This window comes from Vulpes vulpes, chromosome 15 (genome assembly GCF_048418805.1).
Source record: "Vulpes vulpes isolate BD-2025 chromosome 15, VulVul3, whole genome shotgun sequence".
NCBI lineage: Eukaryota > Metazoa > Chordata > Mammalia > Carnivora > Canidae > Vulpes > Vulpes vulpes.
This window is the reverse complement of record NC_132794.1, coordinates 70,492,843-70,511,585: the sequence shown is the minus strand read 5'-3', so window position 1 is coordinate 70,511,585 and position 18,743 is coordinate 70,492,843. Positions and strand designations below refer to the sequence as shown.

The window sequence follows — 18,743 nt, the reverse complement described above, 5'->3', positions numbered from 1 at the left end:
TATGCACAGAGTGCCCTGGAAGGTAGAAAAGTGACCACTGGAGTGGGGTGGACAGACCTGTGACAGATTTACACAAAAGCTAACCTACAGGGGTGGCTCAGTCAGTTAAGCATCTTGGTTTTGGCTCAATCTTGTGGGTTGTGGGACCTAGCACTGCAATGAGCTCAAAGGGAAGTATACATGGAGATTCTCTCCCTCAGCCCCTCCCCCAACTAGTTCTCTCTCCCTAAAATAAGTCTTTAGAAAAAAAAAACCCTACAAATTGAGCTCTGACACAAGATTAGGATTGCAACATGGACTGAAAGGTGGAGAAGGGAATCTCCAGAAGACAGTCTGAGCAGAGGCCAGGACCCACTGGGAAAGATATGTGGATGAACCATGAAAAAGTAGAACCCAAGAGCCACCTAGAGCAGACCTCCCCAACATCTGGCTTAGCACAAGAGTGTTACCTTCGCTTTACATCAGTGTCTACCCCTTCCTATTCCTACACACACACCCCACAGGAGATCCTCTTTAAACTCTTGGAGAAGAAAGCAGAGCTTCTTGTCAGGCAGATGGTGGTCCTGGAGAAGCTATGAGGAGTCTGTACTGAGATGTACTGTGTGACAGTTGTTCGCTGAGCACCTTTTGCAGCCTCCCGTTTCACTGAAAGTAATTCTTTCACTTCCTCCCCCAAAACTGCAAGTGTGCCCAGCACTGTCTCTATTCTGTCTGGATGAAGAACAGCTGAAGAGTCCCATCACTGGAGGTGCCTTGGGAGGGGAGAACTGTCTCTCCTCATATGATAGAGAATAAGGCACCCTGGCAGGGAATCGAGTCCTGGCCCTTCTCACTAGTCCTGTTAATCGTAAGAACCAGTCTATACACATGGAATGTCTGAATCCTTTCTGCTGGGTAGGTGTCACGATGCCCATCTTACAGATGTGTAAACAGACTCGAGGATGTGAAAGAACTTGCACAAGATCACTCAAGAGACGAAGAGGCCAGGCCAGAACTCAAACCGATGTCCGCCAGCCTTTTCCCTGGGTCACACGATCTCCAGGCCATTCTTACTCAACAGTCACACTCACAGTAGAACCTACTGTGTGACGTGGCCAACTCCCTTTAGCCCTTCTTTGCAGTCCTGAATTCTTTATCTGACAAAAGAAGAGGACTGCCAAGGGAGATCTCCAAGATTCCTTTTGGTAATAAAACTTCATTTACTTGATATCTACTGTGAGATTGAAAGTGTGCACAGTGGTGACCTATAGGATTATGTGGACTCATTATATAAAGCCTGAAAGGTAGGAAGGCATTCCCATCAGCCCACTTTGCAGAGAAGCAGGCACAGGGTGGTCACGTGGCAAGTTAACAGCTCTCCCAGGGAAGGAGCTGAGATCTCACTCTCCCTCTAACACAAGGCTGTTATTCAAAAGCCTTTCAGCCTGACAATTCTCAAGCCTCAGACTTTTGGAGCCCTCTGGAAGAGGGGGTAATTTCTGGATTCAGATGAAACACCTGGAGAGACAGAAACAATTACTTAAAACCTGACCAGGAAGCTGGGCTCTTTGCTGCACTGCCAGCATCCAAAACTCCAAGAGGGGAACAGTAAGTAGGTCTTCCTCAGACCATCTCATGTTTGGACCTGGGGACTCCAAAACTCTCCTAAGCCCATTCCCAACCTTCTAGAAATGAGACTCTACTCTGTCAAACTTATCAGGAGTCGGATGGGTGCTCTGCCCACACCCTCCCCCCAATACCACCACCACTGCTGCCACAGCCGCACCACCTCAGGGAATTAATTAGAGTAAGACCAGACATCAGGCTCCTTGGGACCCCTTCTAAGACATTTCTAATGTCCTCTTCACCTCTGCCTTTGTAGTCTCAGAAAAGACAGGCACTTTCCTGGATACCTTGCCATCACTTCAACTTCTGTTTTTAATCTCTGACCATACTCATGCATGTGACATCAACATTTCTTTAGAGAGAAAAAAACCTGAAACTTCAATTTGTTTCTAAAAAAAAACAATTTCTTGGGATCCCTGGGTGGCGCAGCGGTTTGGCGCCTGCCTTTGGCCCAGGGCGCGATCCTGGAGACCCGGGATCGAATCCCATGTCGGGCTTCCGGTGCATGGAGCCTGCTTCTCCCTCTGCCTATGTCTCTGCCTCTCTCTCTCTCTCTCTCTCTCTCTCTCTCTCTCTGTGACTATCATAAATAAATAAAAATAAAAAAAAATAAAAATAAAAAAATAAAAAAACAATTTCTTTTTTTTTTTAATTTAGATTTATTTATTTATTCATGAGACACACAGAGAGGGAGGCAGAGACACAGGCAAAGGGAGAAGCTGGCTCCCTGCAGGGAGCCGGATGTGAGACTCCATCCTGGACCAGGGATCACACCCTGAGCCAAAGGCAGGTGGTCAACCACTAAGCCACCCAGGAATCCCTAAAAGACAATTTTCTAAACCAGAGAGTGTGTTATACTGAAATCAAATATCACATTTAAGGCTTCCTAAAAATATTACCCCTGTACAATGCCTCCCTTTTGTTCCCACATGCCCATCCCCCAAATACACACATACACTTTAGACTGTTATTTAGATCCTAGCATGTATAATTTTAAATGTCTTTAATCTACTAAAAGGACACTTGCACATGATTCCTCACTTTACTTCAAAAAAATGATCCAAACTGGAGCTTCCATTACATATCAGGACCAAATAGGTAAATACATGGATGGCAAATGCTGACAATAAATGAATTTAAAATTCATTAGACTTCGCCCAGAACACTGGCATCTTTTTCCATCTTCAGCAAAAGTCCATTTCATCCATTTCTCAGCTCAGTGCCTGGTCTATATTAGGTATGTAATAACTATCAGTTAAATGAATGTTAATACATTTGAATCTTAACACCGAAGTTCAAAACCTATTATTGTAATTTTAGTCAAAATCTAAATCTATTTGACCCTCACACAAAAGCCATCCAAATCAACAACAAACAACAAGCAGCTGCTTCTATTCAAAGTATACATACCTCTGTCATCTGAACTGTTTTGAAGTTGGCCTTGATTGGAAGACAAATGGCTAGCAGCTGCAAGTTCAGTTACAAAGGGCTGGGTAGGAAGGCGGAGCACGAACCAGAGGGAATCAAAGTGCTGTTTCATACATTAAACATGGAATTCCTTTCCGACAAACATCTCTCATTTTCCTAGAGGCAACTAATCCGGACATGCCCTTTGAACTTAGGAAAACACAGGGCTGCACTCTGGGAGAAAAAAATCTAGTTTGCAGGCCAGGCAAGGCTGGGAGAGTAGGACAGTCACTCCTCTTGCACACCTTTCTGTTGTTTTCAAAGGAAAGCGTCAGCCATGGGAAAGTCATGAGCTGATCAGTCCACAGGCCCAGATTAACCAGACTCAATACTGAACACGTTACTTTCCTTTGACCCTCATTTTTTCCTTCGCAAGGGACAAAAATAAATTAATAAAGGGGTAAAATTGGATGACGTCTAGCCAGTAATTTTCTGCAATGATCAGAATGTTCTAATCTGTGCTAACAGAGTAGCCACTAGTCACATGCAGCCTTAGTCCCTTGAAGTGTGGCTTGTGTAATTTAGGTACTGATTTTTAAACTTCATTGAATTTTAATACATTGAAATACATACAAATACATTTGAATAGCTACAAATGGCTAGTGGCTCCAGTTCTGGAGAGTACAACTCTATAAAGATCTCTAGGGGGCGCCTGGCTGGTTCAGTCTGTAGAGTGCGCAACTCTTGATCTCAGGGTCATGAGTTCAAGCCACACACTGGGCAGAGCTTACTTAAAAAATTTTTTTTCAATACCTCTATCATTTTACATAATCTTTGGACAGCCATGTGGGGAAAACGTGGAGGTTAGAGTAGGCTAGTCCTAGATTCTAAACTTAGTCCCACCACTTTCTAGCTATGTGATCTGCAAATTACTTCACTCCCCTGAACTTCATTTTCCTTATTTGTATAACAGAATATTAGAATCTTTCTGGCAGAATTTTTGTGCAAATTAAAGATAATGCATGTAAAGAGAACAGACAGGCTCTCAATAAATGTCAAGTTATTTTTCCAACTAATGATGTCCTTCAGGGATGCAAGTTTCATGTCTCTGGACTTCATCCTACTCTTCCTTCCTGATGTAGGAAGGACTTATTACCCCACAGATTAACTGCTGTGCTCCTACAGATGCAGCCCTTGTCTTTCAAGAATGCAACTTGCCCAGGAATTGATTCAGGTCCTCAGCTGTGGATGAGCCAGTGAGCCAAGTCCTCTGCACCTCCGGAACTGCTGACTTCCGCTTACCCTGTGTACCCTCACACCAGCGTTCAGGAACTCACAAAACTCTTACCCGTGACTGCATACCAAGCTGACACTTCGTTCAATGCAACCAGAACACCTGTTGGTGGCTCTGGTCTTTCCCTTCTTAACTCTCCCTACCACTCCCCCCACCCTCCAACTTCCCCTAATATTTTATGGCTTCTTTATTTGGAAATGCTTTAGGATAACCTTTCATTTTGTAATTGCTCAGTGATTCAGAATACTCAGAAATAGAAATGCAACAAGCTACATTTACAGCTAACCCAGCATTAGTTTCATTACCAAAATAAAACAAGGCAAAAGAGACTATGTTATAGGAGTGTTCCAATAAAATAATAAAAATGTTGTAGTCCCTATCTAAATTTTTTTAAAGATTTTATTTTTAAGTAAGCTCTACACCCAACATGAGGCTCAAACCTACAATCTTTTTTTTAAGATTTTATTTATTTATTCATGAGAAACAGAGAGAGAGAGAGACAGACAGACAGACAGACAGACTCAGGCAGAGGGAGAAGCAGGCTCCATGTAGGGAACCCGGCGTGGGATTCGATCCTGGGTCTCCAGGATCGCACCCTAGGCTGAAGACGGTGCTAAACCGCTGAGCCATCCGGGCTGCTCTCAAACCTACAATCTTGAGATCAAGAGTTGCACGCTCTACTGACTGAGCCAACTAGGCCCCCCAGTCTCTACCTAAATTAATAAGTGTTAAAAGCCTGGTCCAAGCATTCCACTGGCCTGTCCTCTGGTGAATGGAACCTTGCCATGGTGCCAATGACCAAGGTTTATAGTGGACATAGATGAATGCCTAAAAGAAGCAGGATAAATTTTCTATTAATAATTATTGGAATGGCAAGCCTCTGTCTTCTTCCTATTGGGGGCTGGGAGTGGGGGAAGAAGCTGAAAATATAGACTGGCATTTTGGTAGGATTTCAATCTAGATTCTAGTAAGCCATCAGACAAAAGGTTTACAGTTGGCTTGGAATTTTTGTTAACCTCTGAGGCCTCCCCCAACCGTTTACTGAATGATGGTAGGAAATCAAATTGGGCAAATAACTTTAGCTCTGGACTCTCAAATGTGGTGAAACTCTAATTTTTTAAAACTAATCTGGAGGGGATCCCTGGGTGGCTCAGTGGTTTAGCGCCTGCCTTTGGTCCAGGGCGCCATCCTGGAGTCCCGGGATCGAGTCCCGTGTCGGGCTCGACATGGAAGCAGGCATGGAGCCTGCTTCTCCCTCCTCCTGTGTCTCTGCCTCTCTCTCTCTCTCTATGTCTATCATAAATAATAAATAAATAAATATTTTTAAAACTAATCTGGAAATGTAACCTACAACTCAATAAAGAAGGGACTATAATTATCCTGGATACAGACAAGTCTGTAAGGACAATATGATTGGCTAGTCATGTCTTCTTACAACTTCCCGTATTCCTAGATTTTTTTTTTTAATTTTTATTTATTTATTATAGTCACAGAGAGAGAGAGAGAGAGAGGCAGAGACACAGGCAGAGGGAGAAGCAGGCTCCATGCACCGGGAGCCCGACGTGGGATTCGATCCCGGGTCTCCAGGATCGCGCCCTGGGCCAAAGGCAGGCGCTAAACCGCTGTGCCACCCAGGGATCCCCATATTCCTAGATTTAACCTGAATCTGGAACCCATGTAGATCACTCACTCAACTTACTGTTCTACTTAGTCTGAAAAGTAGATACACGTAAGAGCATTCGAGATTCTGAACCGTTCTTGGTAACAGTTAAACTCAAAATAGGTCAATTCCAGAAAGGCATTCATTTCAAGGGGACTTTTGTCTGTGGTTATTTTGAAAACCACTGCTTTTAAAACTGACATTATGAAGCTTAAAAATAGACCCTCCTACTAAGGATCCTAGACTAAAATACCCTTTCCTCCCTTCATTTCCTTATTCCCTTTTCACTCAAACACCTAAGAGAATGGTGATAGAGAGGAGTGCCTCCACAAGACCTTCAGATTATTACATGAAAAAATTCAGATTATTTCTTGAACAAATTCAGATTAGTTTTTTAAAAATTGTTAGGATAACTGGATAAAGTTCTCAAAATTTGGTGTTGGGTAAACTTGGAAATTTTTCCAACCAAGTATCCCAAATGAAAACATGTAATATATACACCATAAAGAAACTGAAGTCTGAAAACCACCTCCTCCATTCCAGCTGTGTGAGCTCCCAGCAAGTTCCTTCTCTCTGGGTCTGGTTTAATCTCACAAATGCAGGCAGGGGGCTGAAGGATCTGTAAGGTCCCATTCAGCCCAAACAGGCTCTGCTTCTATAAAGCTAGGCAGCTGCTTCTTATTTTCATGGCTCTTTGGAAAAAGCAGAAATGTTCCTTGCCCAGAAGGTCCTTGGGAAGCATCATTATACTTAACAGTGTTCCTATGGGACACAAGAACTGCTATTGAGAGTAACGTAAGATGGCTATAAAAATATAAAGGTGTTCAGAGGAAAAAATAAGTTATGTTTGAAGATGACAATACTAAACCTAAAATGCATATAATTCTACCAAATATTTACTAGATATAATGAGTGAATTTAACAAGCTGTCGGATATAAACAATTCATACAAACCAAACCATGGTCAGAATGGAAAATACAAATTAAAAAATGTTCAATCACAACGGCATCAAAACAAAAACCAAAACAATGGCACCAAAATGTTAAGTCTTCGAAATATTAACTAAGGACACAGAAGAATTATTCAGAAGAAACTATAACACTATTATAGAAGAGAAAGGAGACATTAATAAACGGAAAGGTACACCACGAAAGTTATTAAAGTTTTCATTAGGGGCACCTGGCCTGCTCAGTTGGTAGAGTGTGCCACCCTTGATCTCAGGATTGTAACTTCAAGCCCCACATCAGGTGTGGAGATGACTAAAAAATAAAATCTTTAAAAAATATATTTTTAAATAAGTTTTCATTAACCCTACCAAATAAAAAAAATCATCAAAACTACATAAGTTAAAAGGAAATTTTAGAAATACATCAAAATACAATAAAGACCAAATAAAAGCAAACCTGAAAATACAACAGATAGGTAGATAAATTATATTTAATAAACTCCTAAAAGATACTAGAACTCATTGTGGAGAACAATTAGACATGTTTCTCACACCAAACACATTAATAAATTCCAGATGGGACAGAATTAACCATATAAGAGAGAAAAGACTGTAAGAAAAAGAAGCCACATACTCCTGCGAAGTTGTGAAGAGATAGGTCTAAATACTAAAGAGAAGTAGACTGTCCCATACAAAAGACATGCTTTTAAAGACGAAAAAATAAAGATTTTTTTTTTCTTAACACAACATGAAAGGAAAACACCGACAGGACAATGCAGTAGCCACATAATTGATAAAATCTTAAAATACAAAGCACACTGACCTCAACAACCCACAAGTAATCATGTACAAATTAACAAAAGATGTGAATGAACAAATAAAAATACAAAGCACATAAAAACTATTTAGACGTATCTATTAAAAAATCAGCAGAGAAGAAAAGTTTGCATGTGACTTTTCAAAATGTCTAGTAGCTACCACAAAACCAACCCACCTACCTCTCTGGCTTCATCTTCTACAACCTGCACCTATGCACCCAGAGCCCTCAACTATTTGTTGGCTCCTCCAGGCATCCCAGGCTTTCCCACTTATGTGAAGTGGCTCATCCTGTGCTCTCTTCCTGCCATGCCCTGCCCCCCCACCCACCCACCCCCACCACCCCCACTCCCCACCCATTCCCATGGAAATCCTAGCCATCCTTCAAGACCCAGCTCAAATGTCATCTCTTCCGTGATGGCTCTCCTAATCTCCCCCCCTGGACGTGCCTTCCTCTTCTCAATGAGCTCCGACAGTACTTTCTTTGTACATCAAGGCACTTTTCTTACCCTGCAGCCATTTGTTTCCTTCTTCTTGTGGCCCTGCAACCTCTCCCTGTCCTATGAGATTTCAAAATCCCTGGGCGCAAAATCCAAAGACAATCTTATTCAACTGCCTACAGCTTCTAGCATAGCAAATTGCATTAAGCATTCAATAAATATTAGTTTAAACAGAATTGGTAAAATACAGAAAATAACTTCATTTTAAAAATACAGCCTGGCTAACACCTAAAGTAAAGCAGATTGACCTTCAAAGTAGCCCTTTTCACCCATTAAACTATTAAAAAAAAAAAACTACACTTAAAAATAAAAAACCTTCTGCAGCTTGAGGAAACAGTTGAAATATAATTGGTTCCATCTTTTTTTGGAACATATGCTGTTAATACGTAACAACAGCGGCAACATGGTTCACTGCCTCTGATTTGGTGTATGAATTAATCTAAAAGCAGAACAAAACAAATTAATTCAAAACATTTGCAAGACTATCCGTACATAATAAAAATCTGGGGGCACCTGGGTGGTACAGTTGGTTAAGTATCCGACTCTTGGTTTTCACTCAGGGTGATCTCCAAGTCTCAGGGTTATGAGATGGAGTGGCAGGCTCCACACTCAGTGGAAAGTCTGCTTAAGTCTCTTCCCCTCTGCCTTTCCCGTCCCCCTCCCCACAAGCCCCTGGGTTCTCTCTCACAAATAAAATCTTCAAAAAACAAAAATCTGGATACCACCTAAGTAATCAACAAAGTATCATTTATAAAGCCAGACCCTGTCCAATTCTACTCTTCAGCCAAAATAAATGACAATCATGAGGATTATGTCCAAGTGTCAAAATTGGGGAGGCAAGGGTTGGAGGGAAGAGGGGGTGCTCACCAACTGATCACATGTAAATAATGGAATGTCCAAAAAGTTACACTAGAAATTCGAATGTCTGTAGTTTCCTTCTTTAGAAGATGTTTAACACATTCAAGTTTTTTAAAGAGTTGTGCTTTAGCAGGCAAATATTCGAGGAAGGGGTGTGGTGGGGAAAAGAGGTCACATTACCCCTCTCCGCTTTTTCTTAACCCCCATGTAACCTCTTCTTAATCTGACTCCCTTGGTGACATCAAAGCAGGACCCCCTGGGGAATACACTGAGAAATCCGATGCAGGATCAGCTCTTTCACAGTCTGCCCAGAACCAAGACCCAGAGAACACCTGCTGCTTTAAAACAAAACACCATTCATCCTGGGAGGAGTTAACTTAGCAAACAGGTACAGGGGCCTCCAAACAGCTCTCATGGGCTTTCAGGCAACAGAACCAGGACACAGGACATGAAGTAAAAACACAATCAAGCAGCATTAAGACAGTAAGAGCATTTTTGAAAATTGGCAGCTTCTAGAAGAAAACAACAGAAACAAAATTGGGACCTTAAACTTTCTTCTCAGGCTCAACTTCATTTTCTGCCCCATCCTGTGGATTCTCTTGGTTTGTTTTCTCAGCATGTCAAAAACATTCACCATTGCTTGACCTGTGCTTCCTGGGGAGGTGGTGCAAATACTAACAATTCACACACAGGAAAGCTACCAAGAAGGTTTTTTTGCTGTTATCAGTGTCTTTGATTTGTTTTGTTAAGATTTTATTTATTTATTTGAGGGCGGGAAGGAGGAGAGGGAGCAGGAGATGGAGGGGGCAAGAATCTCAAGCAGACTCCTTGCTCTGCCCACATGGGGCCCAATCCCACGACCCTGAGATCATGACCTGAGCCAAAATCAAGAGTCCAATACTGAACCAAGTCACCCAGGTGACTCAGTCTCTTTGTTTAAACATGATTTTGGGGGTGTCTGGGTGGTACAATCAGATATCTGACAGCTCTTGGTTTCAGCAGGGTCTTGATCACAGGGATCCAGCCCCATGACAGTATCCGTGCTCATCGTGAAATGTGCTTAAAACTCCTTCTGCCCCATCCTACCCTCTAAAATAAATAAATCTTAAAAAAAAAAAAAACTTTTTTGGTTTTGTCCAATCTACCAATAATGATTAACTGTATCAACAGTGGCATAGACCCAGGGGTCCAAAAAGGTATGGCCCTAAAACAAGTTAAGGGAAAAAAGACATATAAGCAGGATGCCTGGGTGGCTGAGTGGTTGAGTGTCTGCCTTTAGCTCAGGTTGTGATCCTGGGGTCCTGGATCAAGTCCCACATCAGGCTCCTTGCAGAGAACTTGCTTCCCCTCTGCCTATGTCTCTGCCTCTCTCTGTGTGTCTCTCATGAATAAATAAATAAAATTTTTAACAAAATAAAAATAAAACAATAAAACAATACTGCATTTAATGTGATGTTCATTACACAATATAGACCACAAGTACAAAAGAGGAAATAGAAAATGTGAGTTAACATTAAAAAGGGCATAAGATTCAGGATGAATTTTGTTCTTTGGGTACTTCTAAAATATTTATTATGGGGGCACCTCAATGGTTGGGCGTCTGCCTTGGGTTCAGGTCATGATCCTGGGGTCCTGGCATCAAGTCCTGCATTGGGCTCCCCCATAGGGAGCCTGCTTCTCCTTCTCCTTCTGCCTATGTCTCTACCCCTCTTTGTCTCATGAATAAAGTCTTTAAAATATATATTTTTTAATGAATTTTTCCATACAGAAAAGTGGAAAGAATAAAACAGTGAAACTCATAAACTAACCAACTAAGCAACTGTGAACATTTTGCCACACTTGCTTTATCTACTATGTATGTGGATTTTTTTCTTGAACCATTTCAAAGTGAGTCTCATGTATCATCTATGAATAACATTCCCCTACATAATCATGATACATTACATCTAAAAACTTAGCAATTTTCTATTCAAATTTCCCAAACTGTCCCAAGAATACATTTGATCGCTATTTCATTTTTGATTCAGTATCCACCTGAGGTTCATGCATTACATTTGGTTGGCATGTCTCCTTAGTCTGTTATTCTAGAACCATACCACTAGCACCCTTTTGCCCATGATACTGACTTTCTAAAGAGACTGGGTCAGTTGTTATAGAGAATGTTCCACATCCTGGATTTGTCTAATGATTTCCTCCTGGTGTCATTTAACTTGTTCCTCTGTTCCTGCATTTGTTGTAAACAGGAAGTTAGGTCTCAAGGCTTGATTCTAAACACAGATCTGGCTTAGATTTTAAAAGACAGGCAGCATATAAAATGTCCAAATTAATATGATTTATCAACACTTTTAACTTGGTATTAAGAGCAAAAGATAATAGCTTTCTGAGAAGGAAGAAATCAAAGTGGATTAACAACACTTCCCCTTTGAATAACATTCCGGTAATTATCAAGTGCTTTGATAGATTATTTCAGATGATGCTCACCTGCCCAGCTTCCCTCACAGGTTTGTTACATTATCATCCTTACTTTACTAATAAGGAAAACCAAGGCTCGGTGAAGTCAAATTACACGGCCAAGATCAACAATTAAGAAGTAATAAAACTAAGTCTAGAAGCCAAGTCCTAGAATAGCATGGAGTTACTCAGAAAACGCTATAAAATCTCAAGATTATGTAAATGGGAGATGAGATTTATGCTAGGTCTTGAAAGATGGGCAGCAGCATTCACTCATTCCAGACACTCTGCCAGATGCAAGGTAAAGATCAGTATACAAGACAGTCATGGTCCCTGCCCTCACAGAAGCTAAAGTGTGATGGCAAATACAAAACAAAAATACAGTAACATAGGAAAGCAGAGGAGGGCGTTCCAGACAAAAGAAACCACGTGGCAAGCATGGAGAAGTAGGAAGCAGCATGATGGGGTGAAAGGAGGACAGTAAAGGGGTCAGTGCAAACCACAACAGATGAACCAAAGAGAGAAAAATCAAACGAGATGGGTAAGGCAGCACCAGTAGCAGATACTCTACTAAAGTATTCTCCCTTTGTTTCAAAGACACATAAGTAAGTGAAAGAAGAATATTCTAAGTGTTTATATTCAAACAAGGGCCCCACACATCTCCTTGCTATGGACAGAGTCATCTTTAAGAATCTTTTTGCCTTTTCTGTACCTGCTGCAACAAGAGCAGGGGCATTCTTCCCAGGAACATGGGCTTCAGTTGGATTGAGTGTCTCCCTTTGGCTCAGGTCATGATCCTGGGGTCCTGGGATCAAGTCCCACATCTGGCTCCTGCAAGGAGCCTGTTTCGCCCTCTGCCTCAGTCTGTCTGCCTGCCTCTCTCTGTCTCTCGTGAACATATAAATAAAATCTTAAAAAAAAAAAAGGGGGTTCCTAGATATCATGGAGCACAGCCTGGAAAGGCCGTGGGAGACCCTCAAAAAGCACATCAACCTGTCTTAACCTTTCTGTCCCCTTTCTGAAGGGCCTTCACATTCTAAGAGACAGGTGTCCCTTACAAACCTAGCAGAAGTGCTGACGCTAGGAACTATGTTCCAAATGCAATCATGAGGTAAGTCTGTTTTTGGGTTACAGTGACACAGTTCAAAAGCCATAATCTGTGGATGCCACCAAGGCCAAGCAACACACCCTCCCATTTATTCAGCACCTTATGGCCTTCAAAGCACTTCTGTATGAGGTACCCTTGTTTAATCTTCACAGTACTCTTTCAAGGTAGGAATGCTTCATTTCATCAGCAGGTGTCTACTGAAGAGCAGACACTGTTCTAGTCACTGAGCAAGGAACAAAGCCAAGGCCCCACCTTCGTGGAGCTCACATATTAGTGGGGCAGCAGATTGACACTTACAGTGCACTGTTAGTGGCAAGTGCTATGAGGAAAAACTGGGCACGATAAAGGGGCAGAGAGTGACAGGGAGTGCCGGGTTATAGATTAGACAGAAACAAAGAAAGATTAAGTATGTGCCTCATCATGGAAGGAAACACAAGGTACCCCCAAGCAATCCCATTTGAGTACATCCCACAGGGAACTCTCACAAGGGTACAAAAAGAGCTGTGCACAAAGATGGTCATGACTGCACTGCCTGATGTAGCAAAAGAAGAGTTGAAAACAGAGTTGTCTCATTCTGGGGGAATTGACATAGGATAACAAATAAAATGTGGTACATGCACATGACCACTCTGCAACCAAGAGAAATAACGAACAGCATAATGCAGCATCAGGAATAGAGGTCGGAAACATGGTATTTAGTTTAAAAAAAATAAAAGGAACTATTCTGTTTAAATATCCCTAGTTCTCCTTCCAAGAAGCTCCCACTCCTTTGAAGGTCAGCATGGCCATGTGATTTACTTCAGCAAATGAAATAGGAGCAAAAGTGACCTGTGTCGCTTCTGGCCAAAAATTTTAGGAGCCAGAATGCAGTTCACAAGACACCCTTCTAACATGAGCATATTTGAGATGGTGCCTCCATGAGCCTTGATCCCTAATGGAATCCAATGAACAGAGACTCCCACTGACCTCCAAGTGTGTTAAACAACTGAGATTTTTTTTGGTTGGTTGTTACCTCCATATAACCTAATCTATCCCAACTGGGGCATATTTACAGCACAAGAGCAATCTTTAAGGCAGCCCAGGTGGCTCAGCAGTTTAGCGCCGCCTTCAGGCCAGGGTGTGATCCTGGAGACCCGGATGGAGTCCCATGCTGGGCTCCCTGCATGGAGCCTGCTTCTCCCTCTCTCTCTCTCTGTCTCTGCCTCTCTCTCTGTGTTTGTCTCTCATGAATAAATAAATAAAATCTTAAAAAAAAAAAAAAACAAGAGCAATCTTTATAAAATTTGAATATATTTAGGGTGCACAACATGATGATTTGATACACAGGTAGGGAAATGATTACTACAGTCAAGCCGATTAACAAAGGTATCTATTTCCTTACAGTTACCTTTTTTTGTGTATGAGAGCACCTGAAATCTATAATCTTAGCAAACGTCCAGTATTCAATACATTAACTATATTATTAACTATAGTCACCATGTTGTACACTAGATCTCTAGACTTATTCACCTATGCTAACTGCAAGTTTGTACCCTCTGACCAACACCCCCACCTCCCCACCCATGGTAATCACTTCTCTAGTCTCTGCTTCTATTTATTCCCCCCCTGTTTTAGATTCCACATATAAGTGAGATCATGTAGTATTTTCTTTCTTCTGTGTCTGGCTTATTTCATTTAGTATAATTGTCTTCCAGGTTCATTCATGTTGCCACAAATGGTAGGATCTCCTTTCTAAAGGCAGAATAACGGCACAATCGCATTCAGCACTCTATGCACAGAAACGTACAGAACACCATCCACCTCCCAAAGGTACACATACCCAACAAATGGGTGGAACTAGAAGACCATGTATTAAATACCCTAAAGTGGGTGCCTGTGAAAGAAAAGGAAATCGAGAGGGGGGAAATGACAGCAAAGGGGGAAAAGAAAAGAAAAAACGAAAAAGTATAAAAAGGTTTGTTAAATACATCATGCAAATAGAAAGTCACTCACTGATTTACTAAAATATTTTTGCACTTACTATGTGCCAGCTACTATATTCCAGAGAGTACTTACAAAACAATGAATCAGAAAAAGGCAGCTCTGACCTTACAATTTATGGTGTACAGAAAAGACAGAGATTTAAAATATCCTAGTAAGAAACTATAGACAGTGAATGAGTGTCATTAAAAAAAAAAAAAAAATCAGGTGATAGGCACCTAGATGGCTCAGTCAGTGAAGCATGAGACTTTCTTGATCACAGGGTCATGTTTGCTCCACATTGGGCGTGGGGCCTATTTAGAAAAAAAAAAAAAAGAAAGGCAGGCACTCTTAAGTGCCCTGCCTTAAAAAAAAAAAGAAAAGAAAAGAAAAAAGAAAAGAAAGGAAAAGAAAAGAAAATCAGATGACATGGGAAAGTAACTTCCTTTAGAAATTAGGTGGTCTGTGAACACCTCAGGGGAAATGGTATTTAGGTAAAGATGATGATTGCTTCCTTCCTAGCTTGGGAAAAGGAAGGGATGATTCATCCTAGGCAAAGGAAACAGCATGTGCAAGGGCCTGGAGGGAGTAGAGACCATCCCAAGGAGGAAGTAAAAAAGGACTGGTATAGTGGAAGAAAGGGGTGGCAGGAAATGTGGTGAAAGAGATGGGGGTAGAGGTTCATGGTGGGCATATCTCTGGGTCTCATAGCCCAATAGGAGTTTGGATTTTATTATAAATCCAATGGAACCATGAAAACATTTTAAACAGGGGAATGATATGATCTCATTTCCAATTTATTTCATCCTAACACTCAGCACCCTTGAAGTATGCTCATACGTTTTTGCAAAATTTGCAAAAGAGGTATTTTTGCACTCTTCTTCTTCAAGGACCCCCACAACTTGTATAAACTTCAGGTCCCATGTAACCCAGCTCCGTTCAAATGCATTAAGTGCTAAGTTAAGAGGTAAATCCCAGAGTGCCAAGGAGCCACAGAGAAGCAACCTTGCCAATTTAGTACCAAGAGATCCTTAATGTCAATGGAGGTTTTTCTTTTTTCTTCAGTTTACATGACATGGTAATGTTCACAACTGTACCCTGTCTAACCACAGAAATCAAGAGAACAGCAGCCTTGCTTGAGAAATACTCTCGAAGGTGAAAGATGAAGATGTGTACAGCTTTCCTCCCTTTAGTGCCAGGAAATGTAGGGGAACAGTCCATGTTTGTCTCAAGCAGCCTACACAAAGATGCCTCCCATTGTAACACAGTAATGAGTCATGGAGGTAGATGGAGATGGCACAAAAAATGAAGGGATTGCAGGGAGTCGCTTATCCAGAAGCAAAGGCAACTTAACATACATGCCCACCACCACGAATGGAAATTACCTTCCACTTTCCTTCAGTTTTCTCAACATTTATCCAGTAACAAAGGCACCAGAAGCTAACATTTATGGAGATTTACTACGTATTAGCTCAATTAACCTTCAAGACTACCCTACATAGGTTCTATCATTAGCTCCATTTTTGCGGATGAGAAAACTAAATCTAAGCCTTAGAGAGAGACATCCCCGGTCACAAAACCACAAAGTAACAGAACCAGGCTTCAAACTTAGCCTGACTCCAGAGTCCAACTTCTTAAGCACTGTGGAGAATCTCCCAGTGCCACCAAATTTTTCTGCCACCAACTCCAGAGTAGTTTATTCTTTTCTTCCTCATATTTTTTTTTTTTAACAAGATTCCTCCCATTTGCAAGAATACAGCTGTGATGCCACAATTAACAAGAGAATGACCCAGTACCTAACTCCAAATCAAACAGGACCAGGACGGTCAGGCCACAACATTCAAAAAGCCACTGTGGTCAAAACATGTTCTGCCCTGTCCTGGGGGGATCAGTTTGTTTCTAAGGGGTAAAATTCTGCAAAGTCTTAACTGCGCAGAATCTGACCTGTACAAGTAAATACCGTGCAAAACAAACACTATAGTATTGAAGGACGTTTGCTGGGAGCAGGTCTGAGGTACCTAGCTGAGTTCACATCACAGGTCCACCACTGGCCTTGTGATCATTAGAGGGATGGACAGAGTCACCAAGCCAGCAGGTCCCCAGGCTATTAAAATCTAAAGAGAGAAAGGAAGATGATAGAAATCACCAAAGAGCAGAAGGTTCAGACCTACTCCACTCGTTTCATCAGCTAGCTTCCCTACATCTCCAAGTGTGCAGATAAAGATTAAGAACCAAATCTTTCAGGGATCTCTGGGTGGCTCAGCAGCTGAGCACCTGCCTTTGGCCCAGGGCATGATCCTGGGGTCCCGGGATCAAGTCCCACGTCTGGCTCCCTGCACGGAGCCTTCTGCCTCTGCCTGTGTCTCTGCCTCTCTCTGTGTCTGTCTCTCACGAATAAATAAATAAAATCTCAAAAAAAAAAAAAAATCTTTCCTGGTTACTTCTCCAGGTAGCCGGGTCTCTCTCCCTCACAGTCTTGTCCCTTACTCCAGATGCTAACCGAGTTCTGGGAGCTCAGAAACACCCTCCCTAGGAAACAGCCTCGTCACCCGTTTAATGAGAGAAAGTGCTGGTTTGCGAGCAACACTGGAAGCTGCAGAGATGGAGCACCCTGTGCGTGTGGTTTTCACAGCTATGGGGTGTTCAGTGTATTAGGTTAGGAGTTTAAAGGCTCCTGATACAAGTACGGAGAGCCAAGAGAGTCGCTGGTGAGGAGCGATTTGTTAATGAATGAAGAGTCCAACGGAGAAAGGGGAAAGCGGCTCCCCTAGAGACAACACAGTTTTCCAGGAAGAAGGCCAAGGACCTGGAGCCCCCCCCCCGCCCCCCGCCCCGACGTCGGCAAGGGAAGGGCCGAGGGGCTCCAGGTGCACACACGCCCCCGCCAGCCCCAGCCAGCCCGCCGGTGGCCGCAACAGGGGCACTCCTGGCCCACAGGTGTCCGGCACAAAGGTGCGGACGCTGCTTGCTGGTCCCAACTCCACACTCCGTACTTCGGGCCGGCCTTCATTCTTTGCAGGACGCTTGCCTCCCTTCTCCGCTTCACAGGCCGGGCTCCCCGAGACGAGCTGGAGAAAACAGCTGGGGAGGGCGGGGGGCGGGGGTGGGGGGAGGTGAACCTGGTTTCATCCTGGGCGGGGGGGGGGGGGGGGGCGGGAAGAAAGTGAATGGCCAGTGGCCAAGGATGACTGCAAGGGTCGGGGGGGTGTTACATGGGGACTCGCTGGGTCCACCAACTGGTCTGAGTCAGGAGCACGATCTGTGCTTAGTCACCGACACCTCGGCGGCCGGGAGTCCCTCGCCCCTGCCGGCCCGACTCGTGCGTGACGAGCCCGAGCGGAGCCCCGCGCGCCGCGCACCCCGCACCCCCGCCTCGGCTCCGCCGCCCGCGCCGCACTTACTCCGCCGAGCTGGTCCCGTTCACCGCCGAGCCGTCGGGGGCCGGGTTCAGCTGGATGGGCGTCGGCTTCTTCTTGGGCATTTTGGACGCGGGAAGGCGCGTCCGGCTCCGAGCGGAGAGCGGCCCGTGTCTCGCTTCCTGCGTCCGCGCCGCCCCACGCCCGCCGCGCAGGGCCGAGCAGGGGCCGAGGGCCCGGGGCTGCCTTCGGGGGGGGGGGGGGCGTCAGGGCCGAGGAGCCGCCGGCGGTCCCGGGGGACCCCCGCCCCACTCGCGGGGGGGCTCGGTCGGCGCGCGGGGAACCCAAGGGCTCCCCCCGCCGGCGCAGCTCGCAGCCCGGCTTCCCTCCGTCCGTCCCCCAGCCCACCGGTCCCTCAGGCTCGCCCCGCACAGCCGCAGCCCGGAGAGTACAGCCGTCGCCGGCGCCGCGCCGCCAGCCGCTCGGCGCAGCCGTCCCAGGGAGGGAGCGGAGGGCGGAGGAGGGGCGGGGAACAGGGAAGCCTCGCCCCTCCGGCGGGGCCGCGGCGCCTTCCACACACGCCCACTCGGCCCCGCCCCGTCGCCTCGCCGACAGCCAATGGGAGCACGCCTCGGCGGCAGATGACGCGGAAATACGTCACGGGGGCGCGGCGCGCTGCCGGGGGGGGGGGCGGGGCTCCACAGCGCCCTCTGCCGCCGCGCGGCGCTCAGGTGGTCGCCCCGCCCCCCCCCCGCCCCCCGCCCCACCCGGGTCCCTCCTCC

The 18,743-nt window shown here is 44.3% G+C and overlaps 1 protein-coding gene across 2 annotated transcripts in view; it reads right to left on the bottom strand.

The window, feature by feature from the left end:
- The window catches only part of MAP2K1 (mitogen-activated protein kinase kinase 1), a 78,359-nt gene extending 59,900 nt beyond the window's left edge, over positions 1 to 18,459 (bottom strand). The window contains exon 1 of one of the 2 annotated variants that reach the window (XM_072738874.1): positions 18,007 to 18,459. In XM_072738874.1, the coding sequence (XP_072594975.1) occupies positions 18,007 to 18,086 (80 nt within the window). In that variant the 5' untranslated portion in view covers positions 18,087 to 18,459. Of the gene's footprint in view, positions 1 to 7,911; positions 8,022 to 18,006 lie in introns of those variants that run through there. The other variant, XM_072738875.1, reaches the window with a different exon arrangement.
- Between the last annotated feature and the right edge of the window lie 284 nt (positions 18,460 to 18,743).